Consider the following 27200-nt stretch of genomic DNA (forward strand, 5'->3'; position numbering starts at 1 on the left):
CATAGGTATCATTATTGTAAAAATAAGCTTAAATTATGATGTAAAGCAAAGAATCTGGTGCCTGTTCCATGGTGGATAGGCTTAGTAAGTGTTAACTTTCCTAGCCTCCCAAGTCTTCCAAGGCTCCTAGCCTTTCAAGTCTTTGGACTTGGAACATCTTAGAGATAAGTTCAGATACCAAAGAGAGAAATCCTATGCCATTAGTAAGTATTTACTGGACATTGAAGACAAACAGCTCAGATGTGGAGAGGCCTAGAGTCACAAAAACTGTGGTTATATTTTAATAACTAATGTTGGGAATGAACAAGCCTGGATGTCAAATTTGAGGTCTTTCATGAATGAGAATCCTGGCATAAATGACCATCTCACTCTATGATAGGCCTTGATCACAAAGAACATTTATGTTAGTTTTAAAAGGCTGATAAAAAAAAAAAGCATTACTGAGCTTTAATTTACATCTAAAATTCATCCATTTTAAGTGTACAATCCAACGATTTTTAGTAAATTTAAGGAACCATCATCACAATCCGGTGTTATAACTTATGCATTACTCCCCAAACATCCCTTGCATGCGTGTTTGCAGTCAATCCCTGCTCCCACCCCCACCCCAGGATAACACTAATCGACTCCATGTCTTTTTCAATTTGCCTTTTTTCAGAAGATGTCTTTTTCAGGAGACTTTAGTCACACTGATTCACACAAGGGTTAGGAGAGTGCGTGAGATTAGATTTCTTAGTATATTAACACCTTGGAGGCTGCTGGCTTCCCAGTGATAGAAACCAGCTTCTCAGCAGCAACTCTGAGAACTCCCAGTCCTATTGGAGAGAAATAGGACCAGAAGGCAACCAGCTGCCAGCTGGGGAACCATATCATTCAGGGTCCCATCAGGAGACAGAAGCCATGTCAGTTATTTTAACAGAGAGAATGTAAACAATTGTTAGAGGTTATTAGAGAATTGAAAAAGCAAACAAAGAGCACTGAGATATCACAGAAGGAAGACCTAAATAGACATTGTCTCCAAAGAAGACATACAGATGACCAACAGGCACATGAAAAGATGCTCAATATTGCCAATTATTAGAGAAATGCAAATCAAAACTACAGTGAGGTACCACCTCACACTAGTCAGAATGGCCATTATCAGAAAGCCTACAAATAATAAATGCTGGAGAGGGTGTGGAGAAAAGGGAAACCTCCGACACTGTTGCTGCAATGTAAATTGGTGCAGCTACCATGGAAAACAGTATGGAAGTTCCTTCAAAAACTAAAAATAGAGTTACTGTATGATCCAGTAATCCCACTTCTGGACATATATCCAGAAAAGATGAAAACTCTAATTCGGAAAGATACATGCACCCCAGTGTTCATTGCAGCACTATTTACAATAACCAAGACATGGAAGCAACCTAAATGTCCATTGACAGATGAATGGACAAAGAAGATATGGTGTATATATACAATGGAATATTACTCGGTCGTAAAAAAGAATGAAATAATGCCATTTGCAGCAACATGGATGGACCTAGAGATTATCATACTAAGTGAAGTAAGTCTGACAGAGGAAGATAAATATCATATGATATCTCTTATATGTGGAATCCAAAAAATGATACAAATGAACTTATTTACAAAACAGAACTAGACTCACAGACAGAGAAAACAAATTTATGGTCACCAAAGGGGAAAGCGAGGGCAGGATAAATTGGGAATTTGGGATTAACAGGTACACACTACTATATATAAAATAAACAACAAGGTCCTACTGATAGAAGAGGGAACTATATTCAATATCTTGAAATAACCTATAATGGAAAAAAAATCTGAAAAAAGACATGTACACACGTGTGTGTGTGTGTGTGTAAAACTGAATCCCTTTGCTGTACACCTGAAACACTGTAAATCAACTATACTTCAATTAAAAAAAAAAGGTATCACAGAAGGGAGAACTAGCAGGAATCCACTATCAGTTTTTAGGTTGGGAAGTGAAGGAAAATCTTGGAATTATTAAAACTCAGAAATTTGGAGGAGGCTCATTCTTGGGCTGGGACCCACACCTTTGAGGAGAGAGGGCAGACAGCTGGTCCTTGTGTCTTCGGGAAAATTTGGTGGGACTGGTCAGCAAATGTTAAAAAAAAACCCTGCAAACTGGATTCAACTGGATTCAACTTCTCCTACTGCAAGTAGTGCTGCTTCTGAGGTTCAAAGGTGTTGCTAGGGTGGTGCTGACAATAACGGGAAACCAAAAGGAAACAGACAGGAGCAGACAGGTTTCTTTCCTTCCTCCAGGTATTCAGTCTTCCTCTAGTACCCCCTGCTGGCAGACCTTCACAGAGGGTAGTGGGCAATGCTGGAAGCTGGTTCACAGAGTCCCGGCCCCGGCATCACAAAGCTGAGTCAGGAGGATGGTCTTGAAGCTGGGATGAGTAACCTAATAAGTGGCACAAGGTTCTCAGATCCAAGTCGGACTGATTTTGAAACTTGTGTTCTAAACCACTACTCCATACTACCAATTTTATATTTATATTCTACCTCTTATTTAGCACGTCCTAAATACCTGTACACTTCAGTAAGTGAATGCCTCACTTCTCCACAAATTCAGGCATTGGGAATCAGAATATATTATTTTCACCTTGTGGAGACACATTCTTTGTTTCATAGATTTCTTCCTTAGATTTTCATCCAAAAATAGCGACTTGGAATCACATTTTTCCATCTGAGTTTAAAATTTTCTTGATATTCCAACTTTCCACAAATTCTTTCTAGAGCTATCCCCAATAATGCAAAGGAACAATACACACTTCAGGCCTCCTGATTAATAGCTATCAATTCAATTGTATGAGTGAGTTTGGATGATATATCCTTGTGTGTGGAGTGGGAGACATTGTTCCTCTTTAACATAGTATCTTTTTCAAAGGAAGATAAACCACAAGTCATCTGTCTCTAGGTCATTTGGGAATTTCATTTTCTTTTAAACTCTGGGCAAACTGAATTAAGTTTTTCCTATAATTGCTTTTCTTCATACTTTACATGGTTTTCATATACAACCCCCCTTTATAACGCATCTTCCTATATGGATATAGGTATAAAGACGCAGTGTTACCACAAATGTTTTCAGTCATCCTAATGCCTAGCAGAAAGATCAAGAAATATTTGTTGAATAAATATATGCATGAATAAATTATTTTCCTTTCTGTTAATTTAAAAAATTTTATTTTCCCTAGAAATAACTTACTTATCTGTTGTCTGGATGGGCATATTAGAATTCAGAAATCAAAATTCAAAGTGACTGTGTGGGTGGGTGTGGATGTGGGCGTGTGTTTTAGTGGGTGTGTGTTTTAGTGGATGTAGCAAGTAGTCTAGGCTTTGTTTATTTTGTATAGTTCATTTTGCAACTTTGTCATTGGTTTGAAAAGCCAATGTTAAAACATTTTGGCTGAAAATGATTGGAAGGTACAACTCAACAACAAAAGGCAAACAACCCAATTTGAAAATGAGCAAAGGACTTAAATGGACATTTCTCCAAAGAAGATATACTAATGACCAATAAACACATGAAAAGATGCTTAACATCAATAGTCATTAGGGAAATGCAAAGCAAAACCACAGTGAGTACCACTTTATACGTACTAGGATAGCTATAACAACAACAAAAATGGAAAATGATAAGTGTTGGTGAGGATGTTGAGAAATTTGAACACTTGTGCATTGCTGTGGGAATGCAGAATGGTGCAGCACTTGTGGAAAATACTTCGATGATTCCTCAGAAAATTAAACATAGAATAACCATATGACCCAGCAATTCTACTTCTCGGTACATACCCAAGAAAACTGAAAACAGGTGTCCAAACAAAAATTTCTACATGAGTGTTCATAGTAGCATTTTTCGTAATATCCAAAAAGTGGTAACAACACAAATGTCCAGCAACCAATAAATGGATAAACAAATGTGGTATATCCTTACAGTGGAATATTATTCAGCTACAGAAAGGTACTGATATATAGATATACCTGGTAAACATTATGCTAAATGAAAGAAGCCAGACAGAAAAAAGCCATATCTCGTATGATTCCTTTTATATGAAATGTCCAGGATAGGCAAATCCATAGAGACAGAGAGCAGATTATCTGTTGCTAGGAACTAGGAGTGAGGAGTGACTGCTTAACGGGTATAAGATTTCTTTTTGATATGATCAAAATATTTTGGAATTAGATGGTGATGCACTACACTGTGAATGCACTAAATGCCCCTGAATTGTACAATTTAAAATGGCAAGATGGTGAATTTTATGTTATGCGAATCTTACCTTAATAAAAAACAAATGATTGATAGGAAACACATTCAGATGAAAGAGACATTTAAAACAAAGGGGAAGGGGTAACATAAGGAATGAGTGAACAAGCCAGGGACATAATAATAGACCCATTAATTATAAAATAGGAAGTAAACCTAAATTTCTTTAGCTTTTGTCCTTTCCAAAATCTTTAAATAAGAAGACTTTTATTAAAAGTGAAAATCTACAAGGAAAAAAGAGGAAGAATTACTGTGTATTAGAAAACATCAAATATGGAGGGCTATTAGAGAGAATCTGATTTTTCTTAAAATAATTAAACAAGCCACTGTATCTTGTCATTGTGATTGGTGTCACCAATAAGCCTGTCTTTCTGTTGTGTTTTTCCTGCTTAATAATTTCATAATCTTATTCATACACATTCATAATTGAGAATTAAAGTGACACTGATTTAAATGTGCAGGTTGAAGACATTAGAGCATATTCCAATCCAATTTACCTGTCCAGAGGAGACCAAGGCATAATCAGAAAAGGACTTGTTTAAAGTAAGAGTAGCATTTCAATTTTCTGAGTTTCCTTTCCAAGAATATTGCAGTATATTTCTGTTTAGTCCTGCGTGAATATGGGAACACCAGACACTACATGGAAACTCTTGTTCCCCACCTGATGTTTCCAGTGTGACTAAGATTAATGATCTTAAGGGAGGTAGGGTTTGTGTCTTCCTGAATACTCTCTCCAGGAGTGGGTGGCCATTTCCACAAAGTGACAAGAGCTAAGTGACCCTCTGAAGCTGGATGATATGGGAGAGCACGAATGTGGGCATAATGATCGTGGGCCTGGCTTCATTAGTGCCTGGAAGAGTAGAACGGGGCTGATATTCAGATGGTTTGCCCCAGGACAGCCTTACATGCTGTTAAAATTCTGGTTGGCAAATATTTGATGACCTGAGCCTCACCCCTGTCCTGCGATCCTCTTCACAATCCAGAAACTGAAGAGTTAATGCATGGCTCATCAGAGAGCTTCTAGGTCCCTGAGTTAGTGCCTTGGCTAGTGCAATTTCTGATCGGCTGTTTGCTAAGTGCATTGAATATTATCCCTGGAGGAAACCCACCAAGATTGAATTTTTTAAGACCCTACTCTCCCATCCTAACCCTCTGAGTGTATGTATTCTCAAATTAGGAAGTCTGTCATTCCACCCAAACACCCTAGTGTTTAGGGTGTCAGGTTTTGACCTTTAATCTGAGCAGAGAGCTTTGTCAGTCTCTTATGGTTTTATAATCTTTATAGCGGGGAGTGGGGGGTGGAGAAATTTGGTTGGCCACTTAGGATTTCTGTTTTCCCCTTATAACTAGGCTGAGGATGGGGAGGAGGAGTTTGAAGAACTTCACTTTAAAATCTTAACTCTCCTGTCCCTGTCGCCAGGCATCACCAGGAAAATTCAAAGACTGTGTCTCTGACCAGCATTTTTTATTTTTTGAAAAATCCTTTCAGTTCTCTTTGATTCATGACTTCACATTTCAAATAGCCCTCAGATAGTAATTAAAAAATTTCAGACTCAAGATATTGCCTCAATGTTTTTTCTTTGTAGTGGTTTTATTTTCTAAGAAATATTTAGCTTGATACCATCAGCTAAAATCCTGTGTGAAAAAATGAATAAACAAATAAACAAATAGTAGATGGAAACTGTTATCACGATCTCTAGGTCACTTTTGTCTTTACCACAGTAACTGGTTTGGTCTTTTATTGGTCAACAGTAAATGTGCCATTCAAGAATGCCTGCCTTATGGTGAGCTGGAATTATCTTTTTTTTCCCCCTGAAGCAGTGAAAAAGCATCTTGAGGTACAGGCAAGTTGTGTCATTTGGAGGGGGTGGGCGAGGGCTGGCAGGGGCATAGAATAGTCTAGTTCCAGCTTCCACAAACTGACAGATCCCCAGACCACTGACAGCAAAAACATGGAGGTGGACGATTCTCTGAGCTCAAGCAGTCCTTGCTGAGATTTTTTTTTTAAAAAAAGGAACAAAGGGGAAAAAATCTATTCCTTTTCTTCCATCTTTTGTTGGCTGAGAGGTCTGTCAATTGGTTAATAATTTTTGCAGTTCTTAAGTATTTCAAGAGAATTTGCTTCCCAAAAATATTGAACAAAAGGGAAGAGAGTCTCAATGCCAAATAATTTCTATTTTCTCTCCTTTCATTCTGGAGAAGATTTTAATTGCTACTCACATTATGGTGGTAAATGCCCTATATCTATTATCCCTCTTCTCCTTCATAAAAGATTACAGATTTTAAACTGGAACATTGCTTTCCAGCTAAAAGACTGAATTTCCCAGCCTCCCTTTGTAGTTAAGTGTGACTAAGTTTTGACTAATCAGTGTAATTGAAAGTATTGTTTGGGTTATCAAATAAAGGAATGTGCCCTTTTCGTCCCTTCCTTTCCTTCTATCCTTCTGCCTCTGCCTGGAATGAAGATGTAGTGACAGGAGCTCTAACAGACATCTTGGACCTTGAGGAGAAGGGCCAGACCTAATGGATAGCAGAGGAGGGTGTGGCAGTGGTCCTTGACCACTTTGTGCAAACATGATGCCTCCCCTAGCATTGCCTACATCCAGACTTTCCTAAAAATGTGGATGTGAAATAAACTTCTATCTTGTTTAAGCCATCCATACTTTGGATTTCTCTTTTACTCAGAGCCAAACTAATTCTAACTAATTCAACTTCCAATATTATTTCTACCTTGAAGATCGAGGCTTTTATCATGGCCTTCTGTTGTTCTATATAACACTGCAACCTTATTTATTTAATAAATACTCAATGAGTACTTACTATACACCAGGAATTGTCCTAGGCACTATATATTCAGTGGTTAGCAAAGCAAACGTAGTCTCTACCGTTTGGAGCTTATAATTTAGTGAGAGAGACATAGTAAAATGTGAGAAATAATCTCTTGTTTCCTACTTTTGCTACTTTTTTTTCCTCTCCTGTCTCCACTGAATTTCATTCAATTTGTATCTTAAAGTCAGAAGAAGGGGCCATATAACTTCATCATTTCTTGAGATATAAGCATATTGGCACATATGACTATCAAAATAAGACTCTTCTGACGCTGGCTACTTTCTTTCCACATAAGATTTTAGAGAATCCTATATGAAAAGCCAATTTTAGCAGCCAATGGGTCTTCAACTTGAGGACTTTCTGTCCTAGTATAGTAAGGTGTCTGTGTGTGTGTACATGCACATGCGTAAGTTTGGGTTTCTTTGCTCCCATTGTGACTCATCAAATGTTAGGATTTGTTTCTGTCTTCATCCTGCCTCTGCTAAAAATCCATGTTTGTTCTTGAATTGCCTTTTAAATGGTCCTCAATCATCTTATGGTTTTCCTAATTATGTATTATCAACCCACACATTGTCAGAATGATGGTTATGACGACTCTCTCACTCAAGGTCCTAACTCATTGCTAGGACCAAAGCAGAAGCCATGCACCCTGACCTCTTTGTTGACTCTGTTGGGCATGTGGGTCTTCAGAGCCATGGAAAATTCACGAAAGGTAGCTCTGCCTAACACTTTGTTGTGTTCCCTTGTTCTCTCTCACTGATGCTATAATTTGGGATACATATAGGTCCCTTTCCCATAACTCCTCATGCTTTTGGCTTACTCCTTCCTTCATTGATCTGCCCTTTGATTTCAATCTTTCTCTGTCGTCACCTCCTCCACTATATTGCATCTCCTGTTCCACTAGTGCTGCCATGATTGTAATGACTTTTCAACTGGGTTGGATAGCAGCCAAGTATCAAAGACATGATTTCCTTTGACCAAATTCTTGGACCGACTGTCCCCCAAAAGAGTGGTATATTAATAGACACTACATATTTGTATGGCATCTTTCATTTAGCCAAGGAGTATTTTTGTCACTGTGTCCTTATTTTGGGACTCATAGCTTTAGTAATTCTTTTATCACACTTAGGACCCCTTCAGAGACTCAATTAGTGCTCAGTGAGTAAAATCCAAAAAATATTCCCTTTCCAAAAAGCACATTGCAAGAGCTGAGGAACAATAGTTTGGCCATGAAAGCAACCTAAGAGAGAACAGTTGGAGTTCATTTTCAAGAGAGGAAATGGTTTATTGACTTCAAAAAGTCTAGTCCCTGCTGAAACAATCTGAAAGAAGCAATGGCACTGGGTCCATTAAGTTCAAGAAACGATAAATTTCAGTTATTGGCACAAACATTAAGTATCTTGATATGTAGAGCCAAAGTCTGATAATATTGCTAAATTTGGGTTCATCATGACAAGATATTGAGAAATCCTTGAAATTTATGACATGTTAGGGCAATGTGATATGTCACTTAATTGATGAAAAATCCATCCTCTTTGAATCATGTTATGAAAACTGCTGGCAAAGAAAAAAGAGTCCAAAATTCAGGACTGATAGGCGGAAGCTTTGGAAGCAAATACTGATTAGACTGTAGCATTTCTTTCAAAATATCAGTCTCTTCTTTTCAAGTGGTGGGAGTTGCTTGTTTTTGTGTTCTTGAGAAGCCTTAGAGGTGCTGATGGTGTGGACATCCAAAATAGAAAATCTACGGTTGCCTTTATTTAAACATTCTCTCAATTCTTTCAGTCCTTATAAGAGGATAAGTAAACAGAAGAGGGACCAGTCATTGTAAAAATGGGTTTTTGAGTCAGATTTTCCTAAGAAATGGTGGAGGTGGTTTGCAAATCTGGATGTTTGTTCTAGTGTTTAATACCATATTTTCTCTCTACTGGTAGTGTTAGATGGTCTGCCAGGATTTCACATTGGTTCCTGCCTCAGATACTGTCTCTCCCGTTGCTATTTTCTCCTCATTTTGGGTCATATATTCCTGCTTCTTTCCATACCTAATAATTTTTTATTAGAAGCTGGCTACTGTGAATTTTACCTTGTTGGGTGCTGGATATTTTTGTATTCTTGTAAATATTATTGAGCTTTGTTACAGTACACAGTTACTTGAATGGTTTGAACCTTTTGGGTATGGTGGGACCAGAGCACCCTGTAGACTTAGGGCTATTTTTCTGTCACTACTGAGTCACTACCCTTCTGAATAGTCTACCCACTGCCCATGAATTATGAAGATTTTCCACCTTGACCTGTGAGGATAGGAATGATTCCTAGTCCTGTGTGAGCGCTCTGGATTGTTCCCTCTACTCCCTCCAGGTGATTCTTCCCATGGCCTCAGGTAATTTCTTCACTCGCATGGACTCAGCTGAAGACTTGATGGGGACCCTTTGCAGATATCTCTGGAGTTCTCTCTCTGTGTATTCCTCTCTTCTCTGGTATTCTGCCCTGTGAACATTGGCTGTCGTGACTTTTCAAGACAACAAGCTCCATCCCCTCAACTCTGTGGGAGGAGGTCATCGAGAGGACATGACTGCCCGTTGATCTGCAAGCTGGACCCAGGCAGTCTGAGACGCCCCATCCCCTCCCTTGTCCTTGGAATGTATGGTCCATGCACTGGTCCTGTGCTAGGAGCCACTTCAAAGATGCAGTCTTGGGAGAGCCCTGTCTTGTTGAGACAGTCTAGACCATGTAGTGACTTTAAGGCCCTTTAAGGCCTCTATGTAAACTCTTAAGATTCTGGAGAGCTGTGTGGAGATCTATTCGCCTTGCAGCCTCCCAAGACAAGTGTCATATGTAAGTTCCTTTGCTTATTAAAACTGCCATCTACCAATCTGAAGTGGTCTGCCTCTTTCTTTGGTTTTTTATCTTACCCTCCATGTGCAGGGGCCAGTTTTTAATTTCACCTGGGCAACTCTGGAGGTTGTGAATGAAAAAATTCAGGGAGAACATCAGTGCCTCTTGCATTGTTCTCCCTTCCTCAACTGTAGCCTGAAAACTCTCTGGAGGCAATAAGATGGGGCATTCATAGGGCTCACTGCACAAGTTTCCCTGTCTCATGCTGCCTGTCCAATGTCTGAAAATCATACTTTGTCTTTTTCTTGTAGTTGTTTCAGGTGGAAAGGAAATCCAGTTCCTGTGACTCCATCTTGTTCAGAACTGAAGTCCCATTGCTTCATGTATCACAGCAGGTATGTTCCCTGGGCAAGGTCTCTACACTAAACAGGGGTCTTGCGTCAGGATCCTGGTGTCTGAAAAGGAGGATCAAAGAGGTATAAACTCATTCCAGTATAAACTCAGCTCTTATTCATGCAACTACATTGCCACACAAGTTTCATCTCTTCAGTCAGTCATGGTCCCAGATTGCATCCCTAAGAAAGTTTGTTCCTTGGTTCATTAATTCATCCGTCCTTCTATTCATCCATCTGTCCATTCGTCCGTCCGTCTGTCCATCCATCCATCCATCCATCCATCCATCCATCCATCCATCCATCCATCCACTATTAGCTAAATATCTTTTACATAATAAAACTCACTTAATTTTTGGAGAATAGCAAAGAATAAGACAGACTTGGTGACTTTCTTCTGGGTGCCTATGCTCTAGTTGGGGAAAACAGCTGATAACGATCCAGACGGTTAACTGTGGTATATGCTATGAGGGAAAAGCAAAGGATACTATGGGAGCATATAAGTGGGGGCCTAACCTGATCTGGAGAATTAAGAAGGTTTCCCCGTGGAGGTGACATATAAGCTGGGATTTACAAAGAGGTGATTATAAGATAGAGGCTGTTTTTCTCTAAAGGGCCTGAACTATTCCAAAAATATTTTATTGAGCATTTAACATAAACTCTGTGTCCAATAATGAAAACACTTCTGATTTATTACCCAAGAAAACTAACCTCAGTTGCAGAGAAAGACAGTAAAATGAAAAATGCATATCAAAACTTTCCTAAATCATTAGACATAGATTAGAAATTAGTGGTTAAAATGTTAATAGCGATACATTTGGACTGTGGGACTCTGAGTGATATTTCCTTTTTCCACGTTTCTATTTTCTCCAAAATTTCTGACATGAACGTGCATTGCTTTTGTAGAAAGAAAAAAAAAGAAAGCAAGGGGGAAGAGAAAAAAAAAACATATGGAGTATAATACAGGTGCTATTCTTTAACAGGTATTTCATGAACTGATGCTTTAAGTACCACATTGTGACATTATGTGTCATGTGGCAAAATATCGATGCTGTTTCCAAAAACATTCTCAAGCTGATCAAATAAGTCATTTTACCAAGCATTTAGAAAACAAGTTTCAGGACTTCCCTGGTGGTGCAGTGGTTAAGAATCCGCCTGCCAATGCAGGGAACACGGGTTCGATCCCTGGTCCTGGAAGATCCCACATACCACAGAGCAACTAAGCCAGTACGCCACAACTACTGAGCCCACACTCTAGAGCCTGTGAGCCACAACTACTGAGCCCACGTGCCACAACTACTGAAGCCCACACGCCTAGAGCCCGTGCTCCACAACAAGAGAAGCCACCACAATAAGAAACCTGCACACCGCAACAAAGAGTAGTCCCCACTCTCTGCAACTAGAGATAGCCCGCGTACAGAAACGAAGACCTAACGCAGCCAAAAATAAATAAATAAATTTATTAAAAGAAAACAAGTTTCAAAAGAGGATTTGTGTTCAATTGTGTTCAATTTCTATAAAGTGTGAAGTTTGCATTTGATATTGGTCTTGAAGGTCATAGGCAGATGTGCTTGGTAAACTGGTAGTGAGCCTGTTGTTGGATGCCTATCTCTACACACCAGTGTGGTTTCTTGGCATGTGGAAATCATGGCAGCTCTGCTCCTAGGAGAATTGTGTGGCAATGTCAAAGGGAAGGAGAATGGGAGAGAGCTCTTAAAAATAGTATGCTACTATTTTTAAGCAAAACTCTTTCACAGTCAGAGGCATAGCGTGTCTAAGATTGGAGTTTTTAAACTACATGTACTTTTTTACAGCTTGGCATGTAGATCCCTTGTGTGTCCAAATAGAGGAATATGGGACCAATATGGAGTTTTGAACTATTTATATATTCTGTTTGTGAAGGAAGTAAGGGGTTTCTTGGATCATTTTAACTTAGTTTTTAATATATCTGTATTAGTCACATTCATAGAATATAACATTTGTAATTCATGGAGGAGGGTTGATGGAAATTATTTAACTCTGGAAGGGTTTTCTAAATTCATGCATGTGAGTACATGATAGGTATTATCAGTAGTAGGCTTGAATAATTTTAGATTTTGGTGGCTGTAATGATATCAAGGTCCATATCTTAAAGCTCAGAATGTTACAGTCATGGGTGGCAGATTGTTTATTCCTGCCTAAAATTCTTACCATCAATTTTCATAGATTTATAAAAGATTTTATTTGATATTGAGTGACTGTTTTTGAAAACATGACTGTATATTTTTATAAAATAGAATACATAGGCTTTTAAAAATTGAGGTAAAATTAATCTAATATAAAATTAACCATTTAAAGTATATAGTTCAGGGACTTCCCTGGTGGTCCAGTGGTTAAGACTTCGTGATCCCAATGCAGGGGCCACGGGTTTGATCCCTGGTCAGGGAAGTAAGATCCCACATGCTGCATGACATGACAAACAAACAAACAAACAAACAAATAAGTAAATAAATGGCTTATCATATTAAAAAAATATATGATTCAGTGGCATTTAATACCTTCACAATGTTACACAACCATCACCTCCATTTAGTTTTAAAACATTTTCATCACCCCAAAAGGAAACCCTGTATCCAGTAAAGCAGTCACTCCTCATTCTGTCCTTCTTACTAATCTGCTTTCTGTCTCTACAGATTTAGCTATTCTGGATATCCTATATAAATGGAATCATACATGTGACCTTGTGTGTGTTGCTATTTTCACTTAGCATGTTTTGGAGGTTCATCCATCCATGTTTTAGCATGTATCAGTACTTTATCTCTTTTTATGACTGAATAATATGCCATTGTATGGATATAACCACATTTTGTTTATCCATTCATCATTTGGATTGTTTCCTCATTTGGCAATTGTGAATAACGCTACCATGAACATTCATGTACAAGTTTTTGTTTGCACACTGGCTTTCAATTCTTTTGGGTATATGCATAGGAGTGGAATTGCTGGGTCATATGCTGATTAATTCTATGTTTAACTTTTTGAGGAAGGATCAAACTGTTTTCCACAGTGGCTGCTTCATGTATATTCCCACCAGCAGAACCCATAGGATTTTAGAGGTTTTTTTTTTTTTTTGGTTAGCCAGATGTTTGACATCTTCTCCGCTCATGAGAGCATTGTTTTATTGAAGCTTTAATCCTAAATAATAGTCGTTGAACACGTACATACACAGGAAGAGGAAGAGAAAGGCACAGTCTTAAGGATCCTCTTCTTGAACTATTTTGACTTGATTGCATAGCACCCAAATAGGAACATGTCTTAGAGAACATTTATTCATTCTGCACATGGGAAACAAGGTCAGTAGAGGTGGAATGACTTGGGAGATAAAAAAGAGCTCACTCAACCAGTTAGTTATTGGTAGAGTTAAGGCTCAGACTGTGGTCTTGCAACTCTGAGCCCACTGTTCTTTTCCCTGCACTATGCACTTAACCCACTCATTTTCTGATGGGCCAAATTCTTAGATTTTGCTTTCCTTCTTTTGCTCAGAAATCTTCTTAGGAAAGTGATGGCTACATCATCGAATTAGAGCCAGCTTTATTTATTCATTTATTTCTTCATGCATTTATTCTAGAAACACTTAAGGAATGCTAATATATACCAAAGAATGTGCTGAGATCAAAGGATACAGTAGGAAACAAGCAGTCATGGGACCCATTTCAGAGTGAACATTCTGGTAGTAAAGATGACCATTTGACAAACAGTTACACAAAGAATGGGTTATAATTGGGCTAAGTGCTGTAAAGGAGAGGTACACGGTGCTCTGAGACTTTATGGGAAGGAGACCTGCACTATTTCAGTTGTTAAATGTGTCAGGGAAAGCACTTAGGTTTGTAAAATCTAATGTGGTTTGATTTCAGGGTCACCTGGAAAACTCTCTTAAGCCTCAAAATTCTTCCGCCATCCGCTCATTTATGTCAGGATTTAAAGATTTGATGCGCCAGTTCTAGTTTTTCTAATGTACAGTTAAATTTAAAACTCCATTAAATTTAAAAATTCATTTGTGGACTCCCTAAAATGACCTCGTTTGCCACCATTGGTCTACCTACCACACTGCCGCTCTCACTTCTGCTCTAGGTGTTGATGGCTTTTCTGTCGTTTTGAATCCAAGAAACAGAGCATTCCAACTCCAAACAGGTGTGTCATCCATGTAGCAGCAGGGAAGGAAAAGGCAGTGATGAAAGCTAGAGGAAAGAAATGGGAAAGATGTGGGGGACTCAGTAAACAGAAGAAATGCAAACTGAGATAAGGAGGAAGGCACGAGGAAAAAGGATGAATTCGGATGGAGAGAAATAAGGTGGTCCTCAGGGAAGCTGGGCTCTGATCATGGGCAGCTTCACTCTCTTAGCAGAGAATGAAATAAATACCCTCCTTTTCCATCTCATTCTATTTATTTCATTCATCAGTAATTTGGATACAACTCACACACCATGGAATGAGAGAGGGAGTGCCCTGAATCAACTTCAGTTCTTTCTTGGTGTGTCGAATGTGAGCGTAGTTTTCATTTTGAAGTTTTCAACTGTTTTTCTCTTTGTTATGAGATGGAGATTTGAATTCCTCTTTGGGGCATATCATTCTTTTGTTATGTTTTACACATTTGTAAAGGTACTTGTGAAAAATCATGAGGTAGATTTTTTCACACTAAGAAGTTTATTATTTTCTCTGCAAACATAAATGGCTATTTATGGTTGAACCAGGAATCTATCTTGGAGAGTTTGCTGGCTTTTATTTTCTTGGTGGAGGCGGTTAGGGGAAGGGGGTTAGGAAAATGCTTTTTTTTTTTTCTATATATAAATTTTACCATTAGAATGTTTTATGCCTATGAACTATTTTTGTGGAAAATTCCATTTTCCTGTTAGTAGTCATTGGCAAAAAATGTGAAATTACTAAGACTCAAAGTTTTATCTTCTGCCTTCCAGTGGAAGAAAGACCAAAAGGAAGCTGGACTTAGTTTGACACAATTCAAACTCGACATCTGTATTAGCTTGCTAGGGCTGCTGTAACAAAGAACCACAGACTGGGTGGCTTAAACAACAGAAGTATATTTTCTCACAATTCCGGAGGCTACAAGTCTGAGATCAAGGTGTTAGCAGGGTTGGTTCCTTCTGAAGACCTCGAGGAAAGAATCTGTTCCAGGGCTCTCTTCTTGGCTTGTCGATGTCTATCTCTTCTCTTTCCCTTCACATCATCTTCCCTCTGTATGTGTCTGTATCCAAATTTCCTCTTGTAAGGATACCAGTCATATTGGATTACAACCTGCCCTAATGACTCAACTTAATTACCTCTTTAAAGACCCTCTCTCCAAAATACAGCCACATTTTCCAGCCAAGAATATTTTGGGGGGGGGAATACGATTCAGTCCATAACAATGTCCTACACATTATTTCAGTTATATTAACCTAGAATTTACTAAGATTTCAGAGCATATTCTTTTGCAACTGTTGGGGCCATAGGTTAAGTCTATGATCAGGGTTTTTCTTGTAGCAAGTTCTACTATCCTGGCAAAGATGAACCAGAGACAGGAAGGAAAATTGAGAAGTCAGCCCAAGGATTGGAAGGAGGGAAAATCTTGTTTCTCTCTGGGCTTCAGGGCAGATGGACCTGGACTTTGGGTTGTGGGAATGTATGGAGCACGTAGCGGTGAGGCTAAAGAAGAGTCAGTCTTTTGGGAGCAGGTTGGGAGCTAGGCAGTGGGACACTTTAGGAGATACCATTGAGCATAAGTGTGGGGCCCATGGGCCCCCAGAGTATCACATCTAGTAGCAGGAATACCTTACTACATGTAATGTTATTTCCTCCACTTGTGGTTAAACTTTCAGTGTCTTGTAAGAAATTCAAGCTAGGTCTCAGTGATACTATTGAGAATCAAGGGAGAGTTATCTTCCAGACTTGGGCTTGAGTGACATAGGGAGACCAACACAACTTCCCAAACCTCCTGTGTGTCCTGTGAGCTGCAGCAGATCATGTCTAGGGACTCTAGCCTGGAGGCTTGATGAAGAACTAGAACAAGGAGAGCATAGACTCAGAAATAACAGTGGGTGTGTATACTTTGAGCTGCAGTGTAGCTGGTGGTGGTGCTAAGCCATTGTAATTTGGATGTTAATATAAATGTAACCTCATTTTATTGTCATTAGCAGTGAGGCTTTGGGATAATGTTCACAGAGCAGTCTTTTTTTTACAATCAGATGTGTCCATTAAAAATCCTTTATTGGCTATTCATCCATGTGAAGGCAACAAAATGTTCGAGAAAAAATGAAAACTTTGTAGCTAACTAGACTTTTGCAAGTGCTAAAAACAGTTAATAGTCTCAAAGTTTTGAATCTTTAAATAGCAACTCAGAGGCACTTACTAAGATCTAACTTTAGTATACATTGACTACTTCAAGAAGCAGTAATGCTTCTTGTTCTTTTCCGACCCAGGATCTTATCCAAGAACATGTTTTCCTTTAGTTATCATGTCTCATCAGTTTCCTTGAGTTTGGAACAGGTCTTCAATCTCTTCCTGTCTCTCACATCCTTAACAGTCTTAAAGAGCATAGGTCTTTCATTTTACAGTATGACTCTTATTTGGGTCTGCCTGATGTTTCCCCATGACCAGATTCTAGTGGAGGATGTCATTTAGAAACCACCATCTGGGTATTCAATGTGATCGTTGCTTCTAGGGTACCCCTGCATCTAGACAATCTCAGAGGATAGAGTTAGGAATATATGTATATATGTATGTATATATATATATATATATGTATGCATGTACATGCATTCACACATCTACATCAGCTGCTATTTCCGTATTTATCTGAATATGTATATTAAGAGCACTACACGTTCATACTGAGGCTTAAAACCCCAGTCTAATACTTCAAGGTTCTTTCTAGTCTCCTCTTTTCCATGCTTATAAAATACCTTCTCAGACAGTGAGAAACCTGGCTTCTGGTATCCTAAGTGTATTTACTTATTTGCTCTATCAATTAACTTATTTGCTCAATTTCCAAGCACTCCAGTCCCCTTCCCTCTGCCGCTTCCATGCCATACCCTCTCCTCACCCAGCTTCTTCAGATGTCAGCATCTCTGCCTCACCATGGGAAGTGAAAGGAATGTGAGAATAGAAGGAAAGTTGGAAAGGGAAGTAAAGATGGAAAGGGAACTTTTCTGTTACTTGTAGCCTAAAGCATGCTAAATGATGCAACCCATAATACACTATTGCAATTATTTGTTTGCAAATATGTCTGCCCCACTTGATTATGAGCTATGGAAAAGACTCATCTCTATATCTCTGTATCTCCAGTGGTTTCCACAGTGCCTGTCACATGGTAGGTGCCTGGTAGTTGCATTTGGTGCCAGTGACACAAAAACGATTAAGACATACGTTTTGTCCTCAAAGAAGTAGTAGGAATAATTAATACAATCAGACAACCTCTATCAAAGATACAAGTGGAAAGTGCTATGGGCATATAGGAAGAATGCATAAGTCTAAATGGGACTTGCCAATATAAATAGAAATCAGAGCTGTCTTCAGATAAATATATATGTTTTAAATATATTTCTTTAATTTGTATAGACATTAAGAATTAGAAGCTGATTGAAGGATTATATGTTCTGAGTGAGTGGGTTAGAGTTAGAATTAGGAGCTGAATGAATGCTTGAATTAAAGTCCATGAAAACCATGAGATGCTATCTTCCCAGTGACAAAACCTCTTTTAGTAGCATTTACTTAAAAACCTCAAAATAATTGTCTTTTCTAGCAGGAGGAATCAGGACTGATCTCATTTCAACAGCACTAACAACAATGGTGACAACTCGCATCTCCATAGTCCTTTAAAATCTTTGACTGTGAGCCCTGGGAGGGTAGGAAATGTGTCTGCTGTCTTCATCAAGGCATCTTCTGCTCCCAGCTAAATACTGAATGAAAACGCCTTCCCATGTAACTTTCATCTGGTTTTCTGAATGCACTGAGAATGGCAAACATGATACTCAAGATCAACAGATATCTATTCTCTTTAAATAGAGCTAAGGACCTATATGTCTGAATTAATCTGCCTCCTGTTTGCCTGCTCCCACCTCTAGTTTCTTGAACTGCCCTTTCCTGGGTTTTAAAGACTCCCTATTCTTGGCTCCACACATCTCCCTTTTTTGCTATTCACTCAGTCCCCCTCCTTGTGGACTGATCAATCTCTCTTGATTCACCTTTCTGGCAAAAGACAGTGAAACTTCTCTTTAGGAAGCAGTCTCTGGGTATTCCAGGACCAGGCAATAGACAGAAAGCAAAGTCAGAAAACAGAGCCTAAAGTCACAGAATGTGAGGGTAGCAGAGCCAGAATTTGATTTTTCAACTCCAGGGCAGTTCTGGTAAACCACACTGAAAAGGAAGCCAGAAACGACAATTTTCACATTTCTGTAGAATTTTTGGAGAGTCTGGGGCCCAAGTTGGTTCAATTAACTCACATTTATGTGCCTTTAACAACAACCTCATATCCCATGGTTAGACTATACAGTCGGCAAGTAAATCAGTTCACTTGGGTCATTCCTTCTGTCTTTATAACTTAAACAATATGGTAGCTGGAAGTGATCAAGGCTAACAGCAAACATGGAAAAGATCACTCCAAATAAAATATTAACTAATGCACGTCTGCTGTGTAAGTGGCTTGATGCATGGTAAATTGCATTTGCACTTGGCCAAATGGTAAGTGATGTATGTTAGGCACAAGAATAATAAATACAAGGAACAATCAATTGAACTGAACTAAAGTGGTGCGGTTTTGAAAGACGACTTAGAGTTATACCTTCCAAACATGGCTAAAAAAAGGACTCAATTAAAAAGTAAATTGGAAAACTATAAAGTAGCTGACACAAATACAAGGTTAAGTTTATGGAAGTTATAAATGCTAAACAGTTTCCCTCTACGATTCCAATTTCTGCCCGCTCTCTGATTCTTCTCGTGCCTTCCATTTCTTTTTATGAGTATTATTACTCAATGGGAGAACAATCAGTTATATCAGGGCCATTCATTGTAAAGTTTGTGTCGATAATTTTTATTGAAGTAGGACAAAAACAGAGGAGTTTGTGTCCACAAGCATGCATAAAGAGGAGAGAAAAGCAAATTATTATGCTATCAGGGTACCAGGAGGAGTCTTTGAACAGAAGGGGAAAAAAGGAAAAACTCTCCCTGTGGAGAGAATAGAATGTGCTTCATTTCAATATCTCTTACAATTATGAAAGAGCCAGAGCATTCCATGGCTTTGAACAGTCTTTGTGAGCAGAGCTTTGTGTCAGGACCATGGTTATGATTTTCAGGCCCTGAGGCTGGTAGTTCAGTAACTAGCAGAAACAGTCAGGGCTTTGGGGATGGGGAGTGAAGTGAGGGGTAAGAACTGGGATGCCAGAGTGATCGCAAGAAACCCTTCAGGGGATTTTTATTTTAAATATGGATTTTTTGGTACCCTTACGGAAACGAAACCTCCCGGGGCACGGTGGGGAGGCACATCCTAAATTAACTATCTTTCCGGTTTCAGGGCTTGGAAATTACAAACATATAACTAATACCAGGCTTGGTGCCATGGAATGTTCTGATTGGAGGGACATGGCAACTGTGGGAGAAATGAGGTGGGCAATGAAAATCTCTCGGTTGGCGTGCTTAAATGGATACTCTGCCACTAGAATGTGAGCTCTTCCAGACAAGGGAGTGTCCTCATTATTTTTGGATCTCTAGATATCCAGTGTCTGGTACATACTGGCACCTGGTGGGTAGATCCTTTCACGTTGATGTGGTCACCTCCAGATTCAGAGCCAGGTAAATTAATGGCAATCACAAGTTTGTTAAGCTGGTTAAAACCTATTTTAAATATCCAGCAAGAGGGTTGGGATAATAGCCAATGAGAGTAATATTGAATGACTAATTATCACGGCCAGAAGTATCATCATTAAGCGAAGCACAAGGGGAAAACAAGGCAGAAGGCTTGGACTCTGTTCATGTTGCTCCGGAGTCCCCAGGATGTTGCACTGTTGCCCCCTGCCCTGCCATCTCTCTGTCTAACTGCACAGGAGGAAGCTAGATCTTGGTGTGGAAGGCTGGGGCCACTCTCTCCTCTCTTTTTCAGAAGGCACACACAGGAGTTCAATCAGAAGAGCCCTTTTGGTGAACTATCAATGTGGCAAGTTGCATTCTTTTATCAGACCTTGGATCTGGTTTGTGTCATATGCAGATTAGCTGGCCCCAGTGTGCTGATCTCAATAGAGATAACTGTTTACATAAAAAATAAATGCCAACCCCAACGGACTGACTGGAAGAAAAACATGTTTACAGGTTAATTTCTTTATCTGTCTAGTACATACGTCTCATTTATTACCAGGTGTTTTTCTAACGTTGTCTTTGTTCCTCTGCCTTTCATCCTCTCTGCTTGAAGCCTCTTGCTCTTGCTGACAGCTTTGACTTGGCTTTTTAGTTCTAATATCAAAAATCAAACTGATGCTTACTTATTTTTTATGGTTAATTCTTTTCAACAAACATAACACATAAACGCAACAGCAGCCAAAGATTTAAAGACCACAGGTTAGAAATCACTGATCTAAAGCTAAGCCACACTACCTGGTCTGCCCCCAGGTATGCAGAGACCAGCTAGCTCCAGATAAGGGTCCACAGGTGAGTTTCATTGGTTCTGCATAGTGGTGTGCATGTATGAATATGTGTGTGTGTATGTGTTGGTGCGTATGTGTATTTAGTGAATTTGTTGCTAACTTTTAAAAAGTGAGTAATTTCATATAAAACCAATCTCTGCATCCAGCTTCTTTAGAAACTGACAAGACTTATGGATTGAATTGTAGGGTCTCACTTACAAACACTGGGAGTGTACTTTCCATTCTCAGGGTTGGCCTGCTTCATTCCTTTACATTTCCTGCCTGGTTCTGATAGGCTTTTCAATTTGCCACCCCCAGCTAGCAAAGAGTAGCCCTGGTCTCTTGCTTGGCTTTGAAGATCCCTTGCTTTGCATCTTCCCTCCAGCTCCTAGTGCATTAGTAATGATCAAAGCTCTTTAATAGCAATGAACCCTTGAAGGCAGTGCAGACTCAGATTCAACAGCAATTATCAAGTGTGTTCTAGGGGGTCAGTTACTGTGTTTTCATATACATTGGCTTTTCCAAGCTTGAGCTTACTGCACAATCACCCAGTCATCTAGGAGAGACTTAATCTTATCTGGTGTCCTTCAGACCTGAGGTTAACTTAGACCTTCCATGACCACTGCCGGCAGGTGTCAGCCACTGCCACCCCTGAAACCCCCCAAGGCTTATATGTACAATGAAAAGCTATGGCCAGAGTTGGTAAAGGTCAGGTTAAAGTTACTCTTGAGCTCCCTGAATTAACCGCTAGAGATACCCTAAGCTAATGGAGGTGGTGGGGCCTTTCCACAGGCACACCTCACATCTCCTAACTCAAGACATTGCTGTAGCTCCTGGGGAGCCCTGAGCACTGCTGAAGTAGAGAAGTAAGATGCTGATGAGGGAAGAGTTGATTTGGTACTGGCCAGCCTGTTGGGGTTGGTTGTCCTTTGGGGTCAGGGGAGGTACTGGCCAACATGGGAAGACGATCGTGCAGTGATGGTCTTCTGGACAGGGAGGTTGCACTCAGCAACTTGAGGTGATGTCACATGCTATATTGTGTATCTGTCTTCCATGCTTCCCCATATTTGCCTTTCTTTCCTAAAGGGATACAATCTTACATTCTACAGTTAAACAACAGCAACACCTGAAATCCTTTGCAAATGGCCTGGTGTATATTAGGATAAGACCTTTCCTCAAGAGGATAATGTGAAGGGGAGGAAGTGTTACACGGGGATGGAAAGAGGATGGGGAGGAGCAAGTACAGGTCAAGAACTCAGCAAGCACTTATGGATGGGAGGAGATTGGATGATGACACCCTGAAGCCAGAGAGATCTTTTAAAAATGCAAAGCTAATCATTTCCCTTCCAGGCTTGAAGCTTTCATGTCAACCCTGTCCAATAGAAATATAAGGGCTTCCCTGGTGGCGCAGTGGTTGAGAATCTGCCTGCCAATGCAGGGGACACGGGTTTGAGCACTGGTCTGGGAAGATCCCACATGCCGCGGAGCAACTAGGCCCGTGAGCCACAACTACTGAGCCTGTGCATCTGGAGCCTGTGCTCCGCAACAAGAGAGGTCACGATAGTGAGAGGCCCGTGCACCGCGATGAAGAGTGGCCCCCTCTTGCTGCAACTAGAGAAAGCCCTTGCACAGAAACGAAGACCCAACACAGCCAAAAAAAAAAAAAAAAAGAAATATAATATTATCCATAAATGTGAGCCATATATGTAATTTCAAATTTTTTAGCAGCCACATTAAAAAAGTAAAAAAAAAAAAAAAGGGTGAAATTAATTTTAAGAATATATTTAACCCAATATAGTGAAATATTATGATTTTAAAACATAATCAATATAACAATTATTAATGCAGTATTTTACATACTTTTTAATATGAAAAATTTTTTAAATTTAGTCTGTATTTTATACTTGCAGCATCTCTCAATTCACACTAACAATATTTGAAATACATATAGGCACACGATGTTAGTGGCTACCATGTTGGACAGCACAGCCTTAGATGGTTTTTATGTGGTTAAGTAGGCTCTTGATAATAAATATAAAACATTTTTTTGTTGAATTGTTTTCCTCTCTCAAACTTTTCGGGTCTTGAAAATATAAATTCCTTTGCTGGAAAACTCTCTCACATTTGCCTGAATAATTTTTACTTATCTTTATGTATTTATATGTGTATTGATTCGAGTTCATGTTGGGCTTTCCATTTATTTATCTTTATTTTATTTTGTTATCAACCCCATTCTATATTACTTACTGTAGCTCTTCAGTGCATTTTAATATCTAGATTCTAGAGAAATGGAAATCTCCTCTTATTTTTTTTCCTTTTCAAAGATTTTAAAAAATGTTTCTCACTTTTTTACTTCCTGTTGGATTTTAAAATCATTTTTTTCCCCCTTCCAAACAATACCCACATTAATTTGGTAAAAATGTTTATCTTTGCAAACATTGAGACTTCCCACCAAGAATGATGTTATAACTTTTTATTTGACTGTTCAATATCCTTCTTTTTTGCCTTGAAGCACGCTTCCCTATTGCCTTCTGAGATACCGAACGATGAAGGATGGTTTCCCAGGAAGCTGACTTTGAGGCTGATCTCAATCAGCCTGCAGAAGGGTGCTCCTGGAATTGCTACCTATGAAGAAGGAAGGGAATCAGGATGGAGCAGAAGGAGATATTGGGCTCCACAGAGGCTTTGGCCAACCTCATGAGAGCTCTGAGACCCTTTAGAGATGTCCTGAATTGTGGTGAGGGGCATAGTCTTTAGAGCCTCTGGACAACTTTGGATGTGGCTGCCCCCTGAGGAGGGGGTGTGACCCCTGGTAAGGTAGCTCTTTCCAGCTGAGGGTAATTTCCTAGGTGGAAGGAATAAATCCTCCAGCCCTGAAGGGGGCTCTAGGTAGCACATTACACCCCACTCTTCTGGTGTACCTCCTACATCTCTGGCTGCTCAGGCTTTGCAGGCATTTTACAGGGTCTTTTTTCCCCTCTACCCCAACTCTAAATATTCAAGTTCTTCTACTCAGTCCTAGGTTCTCTTATATTCCCTCTCAACGTTTCTTCTTCTTCAGCGAGTATTTCCTGAATTATGCATTCTCCTGCTGGAATCAAAGTTGATTGTAGATGCATGTTAAACTGGAATGTAACTATCATAATAGGAGATTTCACAGATATTACAGCTTTGAAAGAGACTAAAGTGGGTACTTAAGTGAACATTTTGGTACATTTCTAGAAAAAGTAAATAAAGCACATAGATGTGCTACACAGATATGGCAAATAGCGTGACTCAGTTTGGAACCACTGTCCTAGGCAATTTCATTCTCTTCCTGGCTTAATATGCTATGATATGCTGACAGCTCCACTTATGTCTTTAGCTTAAACCTCTCCTTGGAGTTCAGGCTCTTATACCTGACTGCCTACTTGATGGCCCTTGTAGACATCTCACAGCCTTCTGCAATTTATTATGTTCAAAACTGAACTCTTGAGCTTCCTTCCCCTAAACTCTACCTTGTCCAGTCTTAGCCACTTCACCAAGACCCGTGTTGCTCAAGCCAGAAGTCTGGGAGTCTTCCTTGATTCCTTTTCCTCTTTCACCTTGCACATATAATCCTGCAGAACTCCTTTTGATTCTATTTCCAGGCTATTACGTGAATTTATTTTCGTCTCTCTGTCTCCATTTTTGGCACTTTATTTTAGGCAATGATCATGTTTCTCCTGTATTCTAATCATACTGTCCTTCATGGTCTCTGATCCATAGTGCCTGCTGAGCCAAAGTAATTTTTTAAAACCATAAACCTGATAACATAATCTTCTATTACCCATCAATGGCTTCCCATTGCACTTCAAATGTAATCCAAGCCGTTTAATGTGGTCTCCAAGGCCACACTCATTTACTTCTCCAGTTTCATCGGGCACCATTCATTCTTCTTGCCCTCTGATCTCTAATGCAATTGGCCTTTTTTTCTGTTCTTGGAACACATCTAGCTCTTTTTGAACTCAGGGCCTTGCTCATGTTGTCTCTTCTCCCTGAAATACTGTTTTTCTGGCTCTTTGGATGATAGGCTCTTCCTAATATGTCAAGTCCCACCATAAATGTCATCTTCTCTTACTCTCCTGGCCTGGCCATCCTGACTAAAGCAGCCTACCTCCCTTGTCCCAGCCTCTGGGTTATGCTTTAGCTCCGCCCTCTGTTTAGCACCGCCTCTAATGTTTATTGTAATTTTACTTATACATTTATTTATTTGCTTACTTGTTAACTGTCTTTCCCACTAGACCACAAGCTCCCTGAGAGTTCTCCATCGTATGCCTAGCACTTGTGACAGTGGCCAGCAGAGTAGACTCTCAGACTATATTTTTCAGTGAATGAATGAGTAAATAGCATAAAAATATTGTTGAAATATTCTGTAATACCTTACAGAAAATTCTTTTCTTCTCCTAATGGAGGCATTGCTCTTTACTTGTGAGGAGAGATAAAAGTTTGTCCCCTTTGTGTGGCCTTGGAGGCAGCCTCATTCCCCTGTCTGGTAGCTTTGCTATGAGCTGTCAGCAGGTCTGTGCTGGCTCAACAGTAGGACAGCAAAATCTCTGGCAGATAGAGACAGAGTTGATTTTCAAGATCTCCAGGCTGAGCTCCTGATGCCTCAACTCTCTGTCTTTTATAATAAGGCTCTTTCTCAAAACACATTTATTTCTCTTTCTGACTATTATACTCCAATAAAGATGTTAAAAAACAAACAAACAAACAAACAAAAAAACACATTTAACTCACATCATTGCAAAGACACTTGGTGTTTCTCTCTGCCCCTCCTCCCCCATATAAATGAGCGAGGCCATGTGGGGCTCTCTCCTGGAGCTGAGCCCAGCCTAAGCATGGCACTCACTGTGCTAATGAGGGCTTGGGAATCAAATAGATTCTGCTTACTCTGCTTACGTGCCCTTGCGCTTAGAACAGCAAACTCTTAGGTATATTACAAGAAATTGATATTTGTCATTTCATTACTAATGGGATCATTTTCCACCACGTATTCTAATTCATTGCTGCTGATATATAGGCAAGCTATTGATTTTCTACATTTTTTTCTACTTGGCTATCTTCCTAAACTGTTATTTGTTTAAATAGATTTTAGTTGATTTGCTTGGGATTTCTGGGTAAAAATATAAATTATATCATCTGCAAGTAATGAATTTTTTGTCACCTTTCCAGCGATTATCCATCTTATTTCTTTTATTGTTGTATTTCAGTCTCTAGAATTTACAGAATAATGTCGAAGTGTCAACAGTAAGCATCATTGTTTAATTTCTAATTTGAATGGAAATGCCTCTAGTGTTTTATTGTTGAATAGGGTGTTGATTGATGCTGTGTAGTCTTTACTATATCAGGCGTACCTTCCTATTCTCTTACTTTACTAAAGACATTTTTTTCAATACGTTATTTTCAAGGGTTAGATTGCCTACCTTTAGGCTCAGTCTGCTTCCTTGTCACTTCTTCCTCTTGGTCCCATTTTATAGATAAGTGTGTTTCTTGCCCATGTTTCTGATATTGGAAACTTAAAATCCTGCTCAGCTTCCCTCTTCTTGAGATTTCCCAAACTGGCCCGCATGCACCTGATTTTCAGACCTTTCACCATATGAGTTACTCACAGAAATACATGAAGAGTCCCTTAGAAATATAAGGCCAGCTTGAGGTCAATAGTGATTGACCTTTGTTCTGAGGGTGTCACACTTGGGGACAGGGTGGGGGTACCCATGCTTTCCAGGTATCATGAATTCCAAGAATTCTGTCTCTCAAAAGAAATTCTGTAATTTTAGAGTCATGAAAATAAATGTTATTCCTGACAGAGCATAAGCACTGGGATATGAAGTTTGTTTTAAAGAAGTTGCTCTTGGGTTTCCCTGGTGGCGCAGTGGTTGAGAATCCACCTGCTAATGCAGGGGACACGGGTTCGGGCCCTGGTCTGGGAAGATCCCACATGCCGCGGAGCAACTAAGCCCGTGAGCCACAACTACTGAGCCTGCGCTCTAGAGCCTGTGCTCCGCAACAAGAGAGGCCGCGATAGTGAGAGGCCCGCGCACCATGATGAGGAGTGGCCCCCGCTCTCCGCAACTAGAGAAAGCCCTCGCACAGCAACGAAGACCCAACACAGCCAAAATAAATAAATAAATAAATAAAAATTAAAAAAAAAAAAAAAAAAGAAGTTGCTCTAAGGGTTTTCAAATGCTC

The 27200-nt window shown here is 39.5% G+C and overlaps 1 protein-coding gene across 3 annotated transcripts in view; it reads left to right on the plus strand.

Moving 5' to 3' along the window:
- LOC309632767 (uncharacterized protein) overlaps positions 1-27200 on the plus strand; it is a 1168925-nt gene that overhangs the window by 140897 nt on the left and 1000828 nt on the right. For 2 of the 3 annotated variants that reach the window (XM_082400626.1, XM_082400625.1), the window contains exon 2: positions 10267-10350. In XM_082400626.1, the coding sequence (XP_082256752.1) occupies positions 10267-10350 (84 nt within the window). Of the gene's footprint in view, positions 1-1865; positions 10351-27200 lie in introns of those variants that run through there. The other variant, XR_014247049.1, reaches the window with a different exon arrangement.

The sequence above is a fragment of the Balaenoptera borealis genome (assembly GCF_965194805.1).
Source record: "Balaenoptera borealis genome assembly, chromosome: 8".
NCBI classification, from domain to species: Eukaryota; Metazoa; Chordata; class Mammalia; order Artiodactyla; family Balaenopteridae; genus Balaenoptera; species Balaenoptera borealis.